Source organism: Sebastes fasciatus, chromosome 1 (genome assembly GCF_043250625.1).
Source record: "Sebastes fasciatus isolate fSebFas1 chromosome 1, fSebFas1.pri, whole genome shotgun sequence".
In the NCBI taxonomy this organism is placed as follows: Eukaryota; Metazoa; Chordata; class Actinopteri; order Perciformes; family Sebastidae; genus Sebastes; species Sebastes fasciatus.
The window spans coordinates 31,070,777-31,090,837 of record NC_133795.1 but is presented as its reverse complement, the minus strand read 5'-3'; the positions used below and the strand labels follow the sequence as shown (position 1 = coordinate 31,090,837).

Here is a 20,061-nt window from a genome sequence, read left to right as displayed (position 1 = left end):
TAACCATTTACATGAGTAAGTGGATTGAGAGGACAATGTGAGGTCAGCACGACCAAAGACAGAGGCAAATCAAAGTACATTTCCATTTTCTATGATTAATACTGCTAGGACATGAACACACATGAACACACACACACAAAACTGAGCCTGACCGACTTCATTAGTTGATCCACAGGCAACAGTATTGACTATTTCTGTTTGCATTAGCAATATGTTCCTTCCTCTGTGTATTATCTACATTCATTTCCACAGAGCTACTAGTGTCAATCTCTGGTGAAGGACATTTTTTTCTCCTTTATTTAGCCAGGATATTCCCTTTGAGATTTTAAATTCTCATTTCCAACTGGATCCTGGCCAAGATGGCAGCGTAAACGTTTCACAAAAAGCACCAAAACACAAATAATAGACTAAAAAACAAAACAAACAAAAAGTTAAAGGCAACATAAAAACATTAAAAAAAATGCAGTGCTCAAATAATCCTTAAAGCTAGGGTTGGTAATTTTAAGAAACTAGCAAGAGTACGCTAGATTTTAAAAATTATACCACTGAAAAACCGAGCCCAGTATTACCAACTCTTTTCCGATGAAAGAAGCTAGCATGTGCAATGAGCGTACGGACAGAGCGCACACAGACAGGCAGGTTGGACTGAATTAAATGACTGGACTGGTCACTAGCAGATTTTTTTCTTTTTTTTGTCAGAGAATTTGTTTTATTGATTGCTGTCGGGATGTAAAAAGAATTTCGACAAATATAACAAAAAATGTTTTTGAAGAAGATTACCAATCATAGTTTTAACCCTGTTTTTAAAATCTTGCATGCTTATAAAATAATCTAGTTTAAAATGTCTCTGTACTGCAGCTCACACCAAGATGAGAGTCCAAAAACAGTGTGGGTTCTAGGAACGACAAATGATCGGAGGTTGCAGCTACCGATCTACTGCTTCTGGCGTCAGTAGAGAACAGAGATAAGGAGGCAGATTGTGTAATATGGCCTTATACAGAAAAATGCACCAATGTTCCATTCTACGATTATATAAAGAAAACCAACCAACTTTCTCAAACAAACTGCGATGATCTGTGGGGACATCCGAATCAGAGATGAATCGTAACACAGCATGATATACTGAATCTAAAGAAGATGAACTTGCATGCATATATAAAATATCATCATAATCAATGATAGAAGCGTCGCTTGAATTATTTTTTTCCTTGCAGCAAAAGAAAAACAGCAATTGTTTCTATAAAAGAAAACTAACTTCACCCTGAGTTTTTTTGTAAGACACTTTATATGATGTTAATAAAGCAGATTGTCTTCTAGGAAAAAAAAACAGGTATTTATAAGTTGAATGTCAAAAGGGTTTGACAGCATTTTATTGCATTCAAATCCAGTATTGAATCCACTTATCAAATTTGAATCCCTTATGGAATGTTATTAGATTTATCCTTCAACCTTTGCAAGAAACTAAAGGCTAAAATAACTACAACTTAAAAAATGTCTGATCACCTTTTGATGGCTGAGAAGCAACAGCTTTTTAGTGGCAGCCAAATTCATGGTATGTTGTTATGTATGCACAATTTGAAAATATGATGAAATGTTAATTAAATCCATCTGAGAGAAGAGTCGACACTCAAATGGAGTTGAACTACAGAAACGCACAGTCCACTGACGGTCGTACAGCGGGGATGGGGATACAGAGCGATTCCTCTTTTCACTTAGACAAACTTTGGCAGAATAAAGACACCGGCTGCACAGAGCACATTAACCAGAGAACATCCACGCTTTTCATTTTAGCCGTTACCGAATAAACACTAATTAGCTACAGCTGATCTAATGTGCCGCTGGTGATGTCTGTTATTCTAACCAAAGGATAAAACTGAGAAGCCTGCCTATGTGTTTTGCAAGTTTGCATTGCTCTTTAATGACGAGAAGTAGTGAGGAGAGAAAAAAGTTTTTCGTTAGAGTTGGAACTTAACGAATCCGGGTAGTTTTTCTGAAAGGGAAACCTGATCAGAGATAGAACCGGCTGTCACAAACCCTCAGTAAGAAATACTGATCATCTCTACTCACTACTAATATTCTTCAACCTCAGTCACTGATACTCATGTGCACATGGTGACGACTCACTGCTACCACTTTGAAAAGCAGGAATCGATATCAAACAGCACAAGTCATCAAACCTCGCAGCGCGAGAAGGCATCGAGAAGTTCGTGTTTTTTTTTTCTCATGCTGGGTTTAGTTCTCGTCTAAACCCAACATGAAAAAAACATCAAGCAACACGTCTCCTGGAGGGATTTTCTGTACCAAATGTAAAATGAAGCATTCAACCCAACAGCTCATGTTCAGTCAGTATCTTGTGAAAGATCCAACTGAAAATGTGTTTTGTGGATTACAAAGATGTAAAGCGAGCAGCTAGAAAGACGAGCATCTCCACAGAAGATACAGCATAAGCCCGGAGCGCGTTTCCTTGGTCATACATTCATAATGTGTGTGCTGTATGCTGGGATCCAGTCAAACAACACACCAACTAGAGGACTCCTGCGGGGATGCTGATGACGTCATTAGAGCAGCGTTGTGGGGTCGGAGCGCGAGAGGCTCCTCGCGTAAACAATTCCCCTCAAGGAGGTAACAGACACAGACTTCAGAGGTGTTAACCATCTGACAAATTCACACACAGGGTCATTGTCTCGTCGCCACAGTCATTACGTTACAGAGTGGCGAGGCAAGAATACTAATATGAATTAATGAGCACGGATGAGGCATCTTTCGTTTAAGTGTCAGGCTTGAGGGTTTGAGGGACCTCATTATTGCTAAAAGATGCAGAAACGCTCCACAACAACAGCAGCGGTGACTGATGAACGAGGCGAGGAAAGTATGGCACAAACACAATTCAAAGTGATTTACGGCGTATAAGGCATAAAAGGCATTAAAAGTTTATGCCATGAAAGGAAGGAAAATACACAAGAGTGATAGACAAGAGAATAAAAAGGAGTGCAGTTTCAGAAATAAATAGCCTAAAATGTTAATAAAAGTAATGGCAAACATTCATTTAAAAGCTTTTAGGGTTAGAGCAGAACTCCGGTATCCAGGCTGTTTGTTCCAGATATCTGATGCATATAAACTATTTAGTTTATATGCTGCTCTTCCATGTTTTATAAAAACAGACCAGTCTCAGACAAACTGAGATTTCTCTATTTTGTCCATAATCAATTTAGCGCTTTATAAACAAGTAAAAGTGTCTTAAAGCCAATACTTCGACACACAGGTAGAGACAGTGCAGCGATCTGAGAGGTGGAGTTGTGTGCTTCACTTTCTTAGTTTTAGTAAGAACTTGACCAGCGGCGTTCTGAAACGAGTGAACAAGCCACAGCTGCTCAACACAATGCAGTAGTCCAGAGTACCAAATATAAACGTGTGCACAGGCCTTTTAGTCATGCTAGCGGCATCGCTATAGGGATGCTAATGTCAGTCTGTCGGTGCAGACTGAAATATATGAACAAAGATAGCCATGACATTTTTGTAGAAACATTCCTGGTCACTTTTCCTTTAGCTCCCCTATGAGGTTGACATTTGTGGTTTTTAGTGAAATGGCTTAACTGTTGAATGATTTGCCCTCAAATTTGGTACCCATGTCCATGCTCCCATAAGGATAAAGTCCCACCCCCCTTAGTTACTGTTGCTAGTAAGTGTCGCTGTGCCTCGTAGAGCCGCTCGTATGGCTGTAGACTCTTAGGCTTGCTGGAGAAAGGGAACTGGCATAAATTTGTGACAGTTTGGCTGTTAAAATGTAGGTCTGACTCCATAACTACACTGACTTTGCTGATTTGGTTTCAAGTCATCAGAAAAAGGGGATTCAAGGTGAGCACTGATATTTGATCTTTCATATTTGGCAACAAAAAATTATATTGTTTGTTTAACTTGACATCCAAACACTAAATTGCTCAGTGCTGTTATTTAAGGATTTGATGGGAATTTAAACACTTAAACGGACTATTTGTAACTTTCAGAAATGCTTGTTAACAGCGACACCTGTGGCCGTGAAATCAACGAAAGTCAGCGTCGGGCTCGCGCTTGCTCGCTCTAAATATACCTGAACGAGCATCACTCAAAACAGTGAGGCGACACACGTCAGCTAAAAGCACAATATCACTCTATATTTCAGCTGCTTGGCAGTAATGTTAGCTGACCAGATGAAGGTCTCTCCATGAACATGATTTAGATCTGATCCTAGTGTTGGCTTTTCCTGCCTAAGTGCAGGCTGATGCAGCGGAGCTCTGCAGCATGTCTCCCTGCTCTCTCCGCCCGCAGCCGGAGAGAGCAGAGGAGACACCGGCACCCGGTCGGTAACGAGAGGGAAACGTAACTCTCTAAAGAGCTCCGTCACTTAACAAGACACGGAAAACCTCTGTTGGTCTGGAGGAGCTGCAGCATTTATTTCTGCACAAACGTCCACTGTACATTCACTAGATATTCTCAGAGCTAAACTAACTCTTCTGCAGTGTGGAGTGAGCGCGCGTTCACGTCTAGAGGTGGAGCGAGACAGAGAGGACGCGCGTGCATTCTGAGTGAAGGAGAGCAGACAGCGGAGACGAGGCAACCCGCTACATTTATACGATTTAAAAGTTACAAATAGTCCCTTTAATGATACAAGTGTGTAACTTCTGAGTGGCCTCCATCATATTCATATTACGAGAGGGTCGTGAGAAGACAATGGTGAATATTCAATTCAAGAGACTCTGTTGTTCAATAGAGCATGAATCTCACTTTAAAATTCACCCTCATAGAAATCTGGAGTACGCTTAATTAATTAGCTGTAAATAAAAGCATCTCTCAAATTACCAAACCAGCATGTAGTACATCTGCCAGCTTGCTGTATTTGGAGCAGAGGGTGTAATACACATAAGGAAAAGAAAAACACCTGAGTGGGAGGTGCGGGCATGGAGAAAGGGCTCAGGTGTCTCCGTTGAGGTGTTGAGTATGTTTACATCATTTCAAACTCCTTAGAGAGAAATGTGAGAACAAAACCTCTGCCTTAACCAAAGAATCATCGTCATCCTACAAACAAGTATTCCTATTCAAGCAGGAGTTAGTCTCTCACCGGATAATATGTCAGTCCACCGTGAGTAGTTGTCAAATGGTCCGATAAGCATGAATGTTGAATAGTACATCATGATTCGTCTCCATCGCCAGAGCTCAGCTTATTTCAAAACGTCTGGGAGACACTGGAGCTGTGCCTGTCACTGTGTTTTCCACCAATGTTAAAAAAAAAAAAACTGTCTGGGAGAACTTTTTGTGTCACAACATCCCTGCGAGTTCTGCATGTTTAATTTCTGCCAAGGTAACTCATGCGAGGTGCTCCCTCCGCACATGAGATCTCAAGCTGGACGGCGTGAAGCAGAAATGTTGTTTGAATAACCTGAAATGTGTGAAATTGTCATGATTAGCATATGAATTCTTGAGTAATGGCCAAAAAATGTGTTTTGTGAGGTCACAATGACCTTGACGTTTGACCTCCAAAATCGAATCAGTTCATCCTTGAATCAAGATAGACATTTGATGCCAGATGTTAGTGACAGTCCCTAAGGGCGTTCCGTGGATATCGCGTTCACGAGAATGGGACGGATGTAAGGTCACGGCGACCTTGACATTTGACCACCAAAATCTAAATCAGTTCAGAAATTTACCTCCAGAAGTTCCTGAGATATTGCGTTCGCGAGAATGAGACGTAGGTATAAACAGACAGAAAAGCTAAGACGAAAACATAATTTTTAAAAATATCACCTGTTCTGGTAGGTGTTGAGTCCAGCGGGGACACATTGGACCCTCCACTGTCCATTCTGGTCAGCATAAAGGACAAACTTGATGGGCGTCTCCACCTTGAGCTCCTCCTCCAGGGCAAACAGATGCTCCTTCCAGGGACAGCCACCCTGGGAGAACAACACCACCTCCCCACTGGGATCTACCTGGGAACCAGAAGAGAACCAGAAAAATAGTGCGTCACTAATGTGCAAGTAGAGAGGCAACAGCCGTTTTCTATGCAATTTAGGATTTCTTATATCAATTGCTTGATCTTTCCTGCTTTAAATTCAAGTTTCTACACATCACTATACATAAACAGTTTAATATATGATCTAACTGGAAGAATATGGAGCCAGAACACTCTTTAGTTTTTGGCACCGAAAACACATTTGCCATTGAAATGAAAACTTGAAATGAAAAAGAAAACCTGGCATTGAAAAACTTGTATTGCTACAGAAAAAAAGGTTGTTCAGGAAAAAAACCCACAGGGATTAAATATGGAAATCATGCAGCCCTTCCCCCCCCCCTTCATGTCGCTACGCTCCATGCCACAACAGTGACAAAGATGCAGAAAACAAAATACACATGATACACAAACCTGTCACTGAAAAACAAAACCACCAGACTGTCACTGAAAAGACGGATGTCATTCTTCATTCAAGGTTACATTTCTTTTACGCATGCGTATGATCTTTTCCAGTTGAATGTCTTTTTCAGTGCCAATACGAGTTTTTTCAACGCCAAATTGTATTTTCAATGCCTAAAACTAAAGACTCTTTTCTAACTCCATACTAAGCTACAGTTTCACCATTTATCTCCCAATTCATCAAGAGCAACACAGACACACAGAGTAATGAATTTGTATGAATCTCCTATCTATGATCTAGAGATGATGGATCAACAAGTATTTTGATGACTGATATGTTTGGTATTATTTGCTGTATCGCCAATACATTAATACTGTACATTACAATAATACACAATAAAAATAGATACAATCAATATTTAACAAATACTTATACAAGGGAAAAGCGTGAGAAAGGGGAAACCCCATTGCTGCTGTTGAGTAATGCACTATTAACTGTTTTATTGCTTGCAGTATTTCTTTAAAAATAAGGTGACCGGAGCGATGGACAAGCAATCTTGACCGCTTCAGAAATGTAGTTTTTTCAGGACCCAAGTGCCCAGTTACAACGTTCACAAAAGTACAAAAAAATTAAACCAAAAATGCACACATGAGAGCGGACAGTCTTGTACCTTATGCCTCCCCTTAACGGCTTCCTCCACCACCACACGGGCCGGCAGCCAGGAGGACTGGTAGAACTCCAGGCGGTCCAGGAACTCCTCCCCAACCATCTTCAAAGCCTTTCTGAAACCCTCCTGTTAAAAAACATGTGTACACATACATGCATCACATACACTGTAAGATTGTGAGAGTAATATCATAATATAAAGGCAGAAATAGAGTTTTTGGACAACTGATTAGACTTTAGATGTTATTTTGATGAAAAAAAAATGAACTGCTCATGGTTCAAAATCCTTTTAGTTCATGATCATTCACACCTTTCGTCACTAACACACCACCTCTGAAATCCAATGCAGTTTGATGTCTAATACTTGGGATTAGACGGGATAGTTTGGGTGTTTTGAAGTGGGGTTGTATGAGGTACTTATCCGTAGTCTGTGCATTACTTACAGTAGATGACGGTCGACACGCCCCCAGTTTAGAGAGTCAGACAGGAGTTACTGCACAAAACGAAAGCAATGTACTGCTGTGGACGGGGCCGGCAGCAAAACATATTTTAGCAAACTAAATTAAAGACCCACCTAAAAAAATCAATATCTGTTTAAGAGTACACCAATTTTTGCTAGTTTGCCTTGCCGTAAAACAGCTACTGTATACAGTCTGTGTTTCCGAAAGGGAATTGAAACCATTATCTATGCTCTCGCCAAAGCAGCCAGACTCCGTTGAAAGAATTCAGTATTTTTACCTCACAGAACACAGGAGTTGCTGGCCTACCGCTGCCTCGATCGTTTAGTTTGTTTGTGTCATTGTGTGACTTTGGTCAGTTCGGATTCTCCAAAGTCACACAATAGCATAAAAAAACTAACCCATCGAGGCAGCGGTAGACCAGCAACCCGTTTCTGCCAGGTAAAATTACAGTTTTTGTCAATGGAGTCTGGTGGCTTGGCTTTGGCGGGAGCATAGATGGATACAACGGCTTCAGTTCCCCGTCGGAAACAGCTGTTTGACGGCAAGGTAAAGCGGTAAAAATATTCTAAAATAGCAAACACTTAAACTGGTATTGATTTTTTTAAGGTGGGTCTTTCTTTTAGGTGGCTAAAATATGTTTTGCTGCCGGCCCCGTCTAAAGCAGTGCATTCGTTTGATTCCATGTGGTAGCTCCTGTCTGATTCTTCAAACTGGGGACGTGTCGACCGTCATCTACTGCCTTTAAGTGAGGCTGTGGGACAGATAAACCAACCACTAATCCTTGCAGCCCTGCTTCATCAGCTTCCCATCATGTCCTGCACAAACCTCAGTCTGAGGTCACTCTCTCATAGTCTCGTGGGCAGAAACTCAAGACAGCATGAGAAAGAAAGACAGACTCGAACACATGCTATCAGAGACAGACACGCACAATTTGTCAAGCAGAAGTCTAATCTGCATGCATGTGATTGTGGGAGCTGTGGTGTCTCTGAATTTTAACAAGTGTGGATGGAGAAGATTAAAAAAAAATCCATTAGGTTTTGAGTCGTCACAAAGAGCCGCTGTTGAGAGTTCATCAGGTCCGTCTACCGTCAAGTCGTCTGCCATACATTTTTCAACGAAAATATTTCTCACTTTTTCCTGATCCCTCAGAGGTCTCCCGCCTCGCTGTGTGAGTTAATGGAGGAATCGGAGCAAAGTGCCAGCACAAGAATCGTAATCATGTGAACTGAAATGTGAAAACAGCAAATAGGCCAGCCACTCCACTGAGACAGCCCAACAACGATGGGGAAAAAAATTGGTCAACATATATGCAAAGCCAGGCTGCAGGTATCATCATGCAGAAAAACAGGTGCCGTTTTCCCTGCAGGCATTCTGCACTCCTGCACTAATGAGAGGCAGAAGAGTCACACTCGGCCATTTCTGAGCGTCTGTTGTTTCCGCACGCTTCTAAAAAACGACCTCTGAATGCCGATCGCACCGGTTCAAAAGGGACTCCAGGGAGTTCAGGTCAGGGCTTATCCCTGCTGCAAAATGAGTCATCAACTAGAAAGGTTAGATTATTGTTTTATTGTTGTATTTTCAGTATTCTGAATTAGTTTGTACTGATGTAACTTGGGTTATAAAAAACTTTTTTGATGTTTAATTCATGTTTTTTTGTTATTGTCTGTCTGGGATCATGATGGATATGAGTAGGGCTGAAACAATCAGGCGATTGATTAGTCTATTGACTGAAAATGAATCAGCAACTATACTTATAAAATATACTTAAAAATATACTGATAAATAAATGAATTGTCTTTTTACAAGCAAAAATATCAAATATACCCAGTTCCAACCTCCAATGTGAGGATTTGTTGCTGTTCTTTGCCTTATGCAATATGAACTCAGTATCTTTGGGTGATTTGACTGTTGGTTGGTCAGGAAAAGGCAATTTGAAGATGTCAGCTGGGGCTTTAGAATTTGTTTTTCATTGGCAAAATGAATAATTAGGAAACTAATCTGCATATTAATCGGTAATGAACATAGTTCTGTTCTGTACTGTACTGTACTGTACTGTACTGACTAGAGCAAAAAGAGTAGAAGACCCAGTGACTGTTTCTGTCCTGGAAATAAATTGGTTGTCATGAAAGAATATTAGCGTCACGTTTGAAACTCATCTTTATGGCACCGTTATGTCACACTACTTGTGTTTTTTTTCCTTCATTAATTTACACATAGTATTATCCAGACGTGTCCACGAGTCATACTGTAGAAATCCAGGCAATTATAAAACACATTTTTACTGTATCGGCAGAGCACAAGCTTTAATGGTCATAAAACCTGCTGCTGTTGAAGGGTAACTTCAGTATTTTTCAACCTGGACCCTATTTTCCCATGTTTTTGTGTCTAACTGCCTAATAGCAACAACAATTTCTGAAATTAATCCAGTATTTAGGAAGAGCGCTGTATACCGCAACCACTCATGGGCTGCAATGTAATCCTATTGGGGCAAGCTGGCACCGTCATTTACGTCCACTAAAAGTGCTTGTTTTTGCCACTGACAGGCTCAGATTGTTATTACAAGTGTGTGACAACATTATGGAAAGGACCCTACAGAGAAATATAATGTTTTTACCTTTAGCTTGAGGCGGAATGTTTGTGTCATGTGACTTGTTTCCGGAAGACAGCAATGGAAATGTGAGTGAAAGTGGCGTGCCAGTGTTGTCATGACAGGCTCTGATTGTTATTATATGTAAGTGTCTGACATTATGGAAAGAGTCTCACTCAAGGAGTCCCCATTGGTTGTCCCCATTAGACACAAAAACATGGGAAAATACGGTCCAGGTTGAAAAATATAGAAGTTGCCCTTTAAGTAGTTGTTTGACATTTAACGTTACCATTTCTATTTTGTGTAAGTGAAGACAATCACTGGGTACAATAATTTTCTTACATTAATCCTCTCCACTAAACCTAACCTCTAACTCTGTAATCCTAAAATCCAAAGGAAATAGATAATATCTGCAATTTTAGGGGTTTTCCTATTGTTACATTCCTTGTGAAGTCATTTGGTCTTTAAATTAAAACTACAGGTCACAAAGACTCATATCTTCTTATATAAGCTGATATCACAGATATAGACCCACACACATTAAATGTAATCTGTGACATTTAGTTTAAACGATATATAATGACAGTGCTGCATCAGACCGGTGTGCTGTGTGCTAAGTGCGAGCACACATTCCCACTCGTGCAATCCCTCACCTCGGTGTCCTGACTCTTGCTGTTCCAGCGTGGGTTCAGGTGGCCGACACGTGCGCTCAGCGCGGTGGAGACGGAGTAGCGGGCCTCCCCGTCATACTGTGAAATGCCGTTGTCTATAGCATCCACCTCCTCCACAAAACTCTCATACATCTGCAAGGGATTGAAAGAGACATGTGACAGGAGAGGTTAGGGACCTGTAATGACACGGGAAGCGCCTGTTTTATGTTTATGCTAATTTTGAAAAAGGAAGAATTGGCAGTAAATCCCCTTTTTCAAGGCGAGGAAAGTTAAGAAGACAGGACTTTCAGGAGAGAGTACTGTACAGGGATTACATTATTCTGATTGAAATCCATTTGGTCACAGTGTGTGGGCAGTTTAGTGAGGGTTACAGTGCACGGCTAGTGCACGGCTAGTGCACGAGGCGAGTTGCTGCTATTTTACAGTTCAATGGCAAAGCTGCAGAGAGAGAAGAGGAAGAGAAGCAGAGAAGTAGAGACATATTTAGGGATGAAAAGTCAACTCCTCAGTGAATTGGAAGGTCAATCACCAAGCAGTTGACATTTTACAAGTGGAACTAAGTTTTGGGGGCAAAAAAAAAGAGATTCAGTTTTTTCTGAACTGGCTGAGGACGACACATGCATCATCCTAAAATAAATAAAAGCCCCAGCCATGAATAAATGGATTATGTGAGGCTTAAAACAAACTGACACATCAAAAGGCCAATGATAATATGAGTTAATAGTGCTAATATTTATGGTTGAACTAAGATTTGGCTGGCTTAATGTTTCTGTGTGCTGAGGCCTCCTGCTGGCTGTCTAAAATGCATTAAATATAACTGAAGTGTCCACGGTTTGAATCTGGCAGAGGAACTTTACCCGTTTATGTCTTTATATTTATAATCACCCTCTACTGTCTGATGAAGGCAATGTCATAAACTAAACTTTAACAATAACCATCCTGCGTTTTCTACACACGTCGGCTGCACGGTTTCTGTTTTTAAAACAACCAACGTGGACAAAATGCACAGAGATATGTGTCCTTTAATTTCATTGTAATTCATTTTACCAAAGTAGCTGACGAGCTGTTCTCCGTCTTCACGCTTCATGATGAAATCGACAGTGTTTAGGTTCAATTCATCAGCCCGAGCAATGTTTTTTAAGACGAGTGAGTCGAGGGGAAACCATCTGTTTGTTTGTGATGTGAATAACACACAGTGGCTGCTAATCCACTGCCTGCTATAAATCTGTCGTCTTCCTCCTCTCACCTTGTCGAAGAGCACCTCCAGCTGTCTGTCGCCCTCCTTCAGCTGCGTCACCTGGGCCAGCAGCTGACGACCAAAGTGCAGGTAGACCAGGCCAGCTGAGCTGAGCTTAGTCACCCATGGCTTCTCTGGACACAGGCTGTGGAAAGTCTCTGCAAAGGTCCTGAAGAGACAGGAGACATTATGTTAGCTGATTGCAACAGAGTGGGTCAATGCCGTTATATTAAAAAAAAACTGCCTATAGCTTGTACAGTATGTGCGACGTTTTGAAACAACAGATGCTACGTATCAGCCTATACTGTATGTAACAGGTCAATACAGAAGTGGTTTATCAGAATTAAATTGAATAAGAGCTTTAACAAACAATTATTTTTATTATCAATTAATCTAGCGATTCTTTTTTCAATTGATCCATTAATCATTTATTTTATAAAAATGAATTATTATTTTATGAGTTGAAGTGGTCAATTTGTTTGCTGCCATGTGTCACTGTAGTATTCTTGTCTTGCAGCCATGTCTCTTAACATATAAAGGAAATGCAAAACAGCTTATATTAGTGCGAAAAACTGAAAAACCCTGCATGGTCCATAAGCAGATTATAGTCAATATTAAAGCCAAGGCTTGGGAGATTAAACATTATAACTGTAACTGTACATTACAAGAGGCACTTGCTCCCATAAATATTCTCCGCCAGCTTCAGAGAGCAGAGTATGCTTTTGACCGGAGATAGAGAAAAGCATGCTCAGGCGTGTTTGTAAGCATGAGCACACATGAATAGAAGCCACCGGAGGTCTCTCATCAGCCACGTGCTGAGATGGGTGGGCTCCAGCGCCCAGCCACTGCTGGTCATTTAATTCAGGCTTAATTAGGATGCTTGGGCTGCGGCACAGCGGAAAACAGACCGTCAAGTGAATGAGTGACATGCTAGGGAAGCAGGGGGTAATCGCAGCCATTAAAGGACTAATTGGCCAAGCTGAGACATTTCTATGCTGATTATCAGGAGATGGGAGTAAATGAGCGAGAGGGAAATGACAAGAGTGAAATGGAAAATGTCTGAAAAAGATTATCAGCTTACAGAAGTCATCAAAGTGTTGGTGTGAAGTCAAAGATGGCAAACTGGCATTTACCATACAGAACTAAATGGAGGTAAGTGAGTGAAGTAGAATATAACACCCAAGAGTTGGAAATATTTTGGCAAGAATCAAGTATTACTCAGCATTGTTTAAACATACTTCACATATATTGTGTTGTGATTCCCATACTGCACCAGCAGCTGCACCACTTCCTTATGCAAATCACTATATCATTAGACACGATGGCTTTCTTGCATACTATTTACTGTGTGCAAAGTGATGTACTTCATATTCCCCGACTGAAAGCATCACAAGAGAAACTTGATGACTCAAAAACCTCGAGCACTTTATGAAAAGAATATTACTGGCCGGTAATTTCCCATCGCTCTGGGCCCAGTAGTCCCTTAAAAATGATGGCACAGACACTGTATTAGAAGCACAGTGTGGGCTTTTATGAGCTTTAAAAAAATGTCACAAAAAGGCTCTTCGGCTTTAATTCATCGCTCCTGTCATAGTGACCTCGGTTGGTATTTATTTGATTCAGTGAGTGCCATCGTCTACTCTTGTCTGACTACTGGGGTTTCCCCTCTTGTTGTAAACAAGCTAAGGTTGAACAGTTCTCCCGTGTACTGTATCCTGCCAATTATAATCATCTCCAACTACATTTTCCACCCTGTGCTTGAGAAAGAAATTGTTCAGACTAAAAAATATTTTACATCGCTAAAAAATTTTGAAATTCCAATCTGGTTACTCATGTCGTTCTTTGAGAAGCAGATGTTCCTTTTTAATTCATTTAGATCCTACTGTGACCTTCGGTACAGTAGACTAAATCACTTTATAAGAGCGCTTCAGAAAATCTATTGATCTTTGGCTCATATCTGGTTTAACCCCTTCCTTTCTGGAACAGTATTGGGCCTCATGCAGGAAGCCATGTACAAACACATTTTCTCTTATTTTTGTTCGTATCAACGATTTGTTTTTATTTGGTTAGTACCCATTGATCTCTGGGATTCACCAATGTTTTCTTATTTTTGCTCTTCTCTTAGGTAAGAGAACATTTTAGGTTGTCATAGTATAGTACGTCAATAAATGTCATAATATGTCGAAAAATGTCATGAAAAAAAATCATAGTAGAGTAGGTCGTAAAAATTTCATTAAAAAAAAAGTCGTAGTTTAATGTGTCAAAATGTTGAGAGCACTCTTACCTAGTTAATAAAAAAAAAACATCTTGCTTTCACAGTCCAATAATTGTTTGTACAACACAATGAAACGTGCATTTCAAATTTAAGGAACATACAAAATTGTAGCGATTATCCCACGGAACAAAACATGCAAGTATCATAAACTTTTGTTCGCCACAGAGCTTATTTTCTGCAATAATCCAACTGTAACTAATGTTTATTTTCATTGTCAATTAATCTATTGATTATTTTCTTGATTAATCGATTAGTTGTTCGGTCTATAAAATGTAAGAAATGGTGAAAAATGTCGATCAGTGTTTCCCAAAGCCCAAGATGACGTCCTCAAATTCTTGTTTTGTCCACAACTCAAAGATATTCAGTTTACTGTCATAGAGGAGTAAAGAAACCAGAAAATATTCACATTTAAGAAGATGGAATCAGAGAATTTTTACTTTTTCTTCTTTAAAAAATTCACTCAAATTGTCAAAATAGTAGCAATTAATTCAATAGTTGACAACTAATCGATTAATCGTTGCAGCTCTAAACCTGACCCACCATCTGAGAAGCCGTCATTGGAAACTGTTTGCAAAAAGGCAGGCACTTTCTACTACTACTACTAATCCATACTCCATATGTAGATATAAACGGCTCCTTCTAAGTTAACGAAAACACAACGATTCTTAGTTTCAGGTGATTATACGCTAAAGAATACAGACTTATTAATACTATATTCCATTTCTGCCAATAGATCCCCCTAAATGTTTCACACTGTTCCTTGAATGCCAAATGATTTGAATGACTTGTGGCCATGGTATAATGTGTTATAGATTTTTGGTGAATCCAGGGGAAGGGGAAGGGGAAGCCTGCTGTGTCCATGAATCCGTCTTTGAGTGGAAGCCACTTAAACTATGTCACAACACAAAATAGCATAAAAGCAGTTTATCTATAACATTTCTCTCCTGATGGAGGTACTGCGAAATGCAGACCACATTCATCACTGTGTCACTGGTGCAAAAATATATTTGCTTACTTGTATTTCTTTGCTGAGTGGAGGCAGTGAGTGCATTTCTGGTGTGAGCAACCACAAACGTAATCCCTGCCAGATCTAATCTGTTGTGCTTTATTAACCTTCAGTCAGTGTTTGGAGAGCACTTCTCATGCCCCAGACTCTTACAGACATTTCTTTCCTGCTTAAGAAACTTCTAAAAATGTCAAAGATAAAAGTTTTCCATAATTGCAGCAGTCTCTCACGTTAGAATTGTTTTTCTTGTCTTTAGGCTTCAATTTAAAAGAGAAATTATTTGTGATCATTGTCTAAATTGCCTGTTCCAACAATTGGATGACAGAAAAGGAAAGATCCTCAATTAATTGTCCTTGACGCTGTCTTTAAAGGAAAAGTTAAACATTTTGGGAAATACACTTATTCGCTTTCTTCCTGAGAGTTAGATGAGGACACTGATATCTAGGGATGGGTAACGAAACCCAGTAGTAAACGAGCCCCGGTTTTTCAACATCGGTATCTATGAGCTCCAACGTTAATGGTTCTGCTATCGGTATGGGGAGAAATTAAGTTAATTGATTTCCTATTTATTTAAGCTACATAAACGTTATCTTGCACTTTTGATCTCACAAACTCTGTTTCTAATTTGTAGTAAGATCAAAACTTTCGTCAATTATGCATTTTCCAATCGAGAGGAGAGATCTCTCTCTCAGCCTTTCGCCTGTGTGTGAGGGGCGGGGTCAGCTCTCTCTGCCTCTCTCCCACACACACACACACACAGACACACACACACACACAAAGAACCTGCTCTTGGCAACAATAGCAGAGAGAACAAAACATTCGAAAGTGTGGTTATACTTCAGTCGAGGCGATGCAGACAATGCTTGTTGCCAAAAGTGCAACAAGTCTTTTGCTTGTAAGGGCGAAAACACGATCAATCTGTCAAAACATCTAACGAAAGTGCATCAGATACAGGTGGAGAAATGCATCGTTTATGACGGACTAGCTCGTAGTTCATCTCACATCTAGGGATGCACCGATTCCAACTTTTTCAGTCCCAATACCGATAGTGATACCTGGGCTTTGGGTATCAGCCAATATCGAGTATCGATCCGATACCAGTCTTTAATTCACAAGCTGTATGCCTCACTGTGTGGAAGTGACTGGATCATTCATTTATGTGTAAGGCAACATCAGGCTTGACTTAAACAATGATTTCTTAACTCTGTAAAACCAAATATAACAAATAAATACATAGAAATAAATGTACTAAATTGTTATTCATTATTTAAAAAAAAATTATCCAACAACTTTTTAAAAAATCTTCAAAATTAGTCAATTTAAACAGGAATTAATTTCCAGCAATATACAGTAATGTATCTAGAATAAAAACATAAAATTGAATTGAATAGATTGGCCCCACAGATACCCGATCCGGCTATATGCGTCAGTATCAGCCTGATATCTGATCCGGTATCGGTATCGGTGCGTCCCTAGCCCCATCCACCATCATCATATTATAGTTTATAATAGTGCTTTGTTCAAAACATGACCGTTTCTTATACTATAAATACATTTTTTATTTTATTTATTTTACATTTTAAGTGATTTGTTCAAAACAACGCTGTGGCAGTCGCTACTCGAATGCTAATTTACATACAGTATATAAAATAAAGTAACGTTAATTCTGTTATTAATTTCTTTAATTTCTTTCTCTTAAAAACAACAAAAAGAACCGTTAAGTACCATTAATGTGCCAGATTGATAAGCAGTATCGGTAAGAGTAGTAGTATGTTAAAATCTTAACGAGACCCATCCCTACTGATATCACACTCTTATCTATCGGTTTATTGTCAAGTCAGAGCCACCAGGCATTTAGCTTAGCTTAGCATAAAGACTAGAAACCGCTAACCGAAAATTTGCGTTGTCACACAGATTAAACAAACAAGATATAACGGGCTAAAAGTGAGCTTTAGAGGTGCTGGTAGGCAGATTTAGTTAGTTTCCCCCCAATTCTAGTCCTCATGCTAAACTAAGCTAAGCTAAAAAGTATGAGAGTGGCATCAATCTTCTCGTCTAACTCTCGACAAGAAAGCAAATATTTGCCAAAATGTTGAACTCCTCCTTTAATGGTTTAATTTCAGGCTCTTACAATTCTTACTGTGATGCATTGATATGGCTGTCAAGTTCATCTGTGCACTGCCACTGTTTTTAAACTGGAACGAGGGCTCTAATTATTCGCGTCATCTCCCTCTCCAACTTCCTCCAGCACCCGAGCCCACTTACATCCATCCCTGCCATCACAACCATCTTGCCCCCATCTGCGCATGTGAGTGACAGCCACATTCTCCTGCGGCCCCTGACGGTGTCATGGCAGCACTCCGTGCCTCGTGAACCAACAGCGGGGGGGCGTTCAATTGAAAGAGCGCTAATTATCACTAACCACCTGCCAGGAAGAGAGCCCTGGCATATCTTTATCACCATGGTCATAAATGCAAGCTCTGATTATCATCAGGACATTAAGCTGACAAGACAACTGGAATAGGCTGATTACTCGACGTGACGAGACTTTGAGTGAATGCAATCAATCGGAAGGAACTTTAGAAAGGAAATTTAATCGAGAACGTAGAGCGTGTTTCTTCAAGAGCCACGCAATTAGGGTGCTTCGAGGATGAAGCCACAGAGAAGTATACTCCCTCATCCTTGATCCCCTAGATAATGAGGATATCATTCTTTACACTTTGTTTTCTGAACAACAAAAATGAGCAACAGGTCTGAAATCCAGCTCGATTTCCCGGTCTAGAGTTCAGGAAGCCATGACGGGGGCAATTACAGGATTAGACAGGTATGTATATAAAGGCTAATATGTGTATCAATACCTCTTAGGGCTGGGCAATATGACGATATATATCATCAAAATGGTATAAAAATTTATGTATATATCGTTTCTATCGCGATATAGTATCGCCATATTAAAATAAACTGACTATGGTGATGAACAATAAATGGACAGGTGATGAACAGTACATATTTATATACTGGTATTCCCGAGTCTCAACACCTATGAACTGAATCTCTTTGCAGCAGTTTACTGCCACAGTTGTACCTCTGATGATGATCATAGCGATGCTTCTTTGGGTCAAACACTCCTCCCACGTCTACAACGATGTCACACTCTGCCAGCTGTGCCGGGTCCCTGGTCCGAACGATCTCAGCATCCTGTGCAATGAATAGATAGTCTTTTTAGATCTGCAATCATTCATCATCATCATCATCATCAAGCATCTCATAGATTTTCGGGAAAGAAATGACATCTGGATTTTATGTACTGGCCTCATTTAGGTCTTTCTAAACCTTTTCAATGCATGAGCCAAATGCATTTAAATGAACTCTACCAAGAACGTCAATTATAACAAGAGTGTGACCCTAATTGAACCCACTGGAAGCAGGCCTGTAGCAGGCTTTGAGTTTGCCCACATACTACCGTTTAAAAGTTTGAAATCGCCTTTCACAAAAGCTTGATTCGGTACAGTGAGAGGACAACTCTATATTTTTGAATGCTCGTTCATGCTTTTAGGCTGTAGAAAGTCCTCTTAGTTACTTTGCAGAGCATACAAAAATGTATGTTTTGAACATGGAGACAAGACTGACAACTCAAAGGGCAGAAAGAGACAAATATAACCTCTAAGCACCAGATAAATAAGAACATAAGAAATCACCAGTCATCGGTAAAAGAAATTGGAAGCTCAGCGTCACATTGTGTGCAGATTTAAAGAGGAACAGGTTCTTGTTTCAGTGTCGAGGGCAAAATGACACCTTTAATATGCCGAAATGAATAGGCAACACGTTGCTTTAGCAAAGTTATTCTTGAAACTTCACAATAGAAACAGAAGGTTAGTCTCGGGTTTGCACTATTGGAATTGGATCAGAGAACATCAGATGAACATATTTTGGACTGACACATCACAGTTCAAACCTATTCAATTTAACCACAGGGTAGACTGCAGAGGGCCCAAAGAAAAACGGGTTGCCAAAACATAAATGGTAAAATGGACTGCATTTATATAGAGCCTTTCTACCTTACCGGACAAAGTGCTTTTCAATTTGCCTCTCATTCAGCCATTCACACAGCGATAGTGGCAGAGCTGCCATGCAAGGCGCTGGTCTAACCATCGGGAGCAACTTTAGAGCCCAATTACACCTCTGTGGTTCTATAATGATCGGAGGTCACTTACGCTTTTCGGGACTGAAAAACAAATTAAAAATCCAAGGGTATTTGGGGTTAAAACAACAGTATTCTCCCCTGTTGTGCAACACTGTGGGGACATCGACTAAATGGATTTAATTTGTATTCTTTTTTTTTGCCCAAACTATTTTAAATGTAAATAATACATTTGGTGTCTGAATTATAATGTTTTTATCCATGTTAAAATAGCAATTATTGAAGGAAAGAAGAAATATAACAGGTGAAAAATTGCATGTAAATTCACATACGTATGTAAATAAATAGACGTTTTTTTTAAGATGAATAATAAGCATAATGTCTGCTTCTCACCTGATAATAAATGAATGTGCAGACCTACATGGTGCTGCATTTACATTTCTGATGGAGACACAATCATAACAGTATCAGAAAAGCTAAATTATAGTTGTTATCTAGAGGTGTAGGTTTGGCAATAGGATGATATATATTGTGACGCGACATAAATTTGTCAATAGTCAGAGATTTTGCCTCACTGTTTATACTGTGTTTGCTATCCCTTTAACATATCTGGGTATATGTGGGCTACGTTGCA

At 39.9% G+C, this 20,061-nt stretch overlaps 1 protein-coding gene across 2 annotated transcripts in view; it reads right to left on the bottom strand.

The window, feature by feature from the left end:
* myg1 (myg1 exonuclease) overlaps window positions 1-20,061 on the bottom strand; it is a 30,416-nt gene that overhangs the window by 6,853 nt on the left and 3,502 nt on the right. For both annotated transcript variants that reach the window (XM_074642995.1, XM_074643001.1), the window contains exons 2-6: window positions 18,372-18,484; window positions 12,015-12,174; window positions 10,751-10,900; window positions 7,054-7,176; window positions 5,779-5,960 (exon numbers count right to left, since the gene is read on the bottom strand). In XM_074642995.1, coding sequence (XP_074499096.1) covers window positions 5,779-5,960; window positions 7,054-7,176; window positions 10,751-10,900; window positions 12,015-12,174; window positions 18,372-18,484 — 728 coding nt within the window. The remainder of the gene's footprint in view (window positions 1-5,778; window positions 5,961-7,053; window positions 7,177-10,750; window positions 10,901-12,014; window positions 12,175-18,371; window positions 18,485-20,061) is intronic.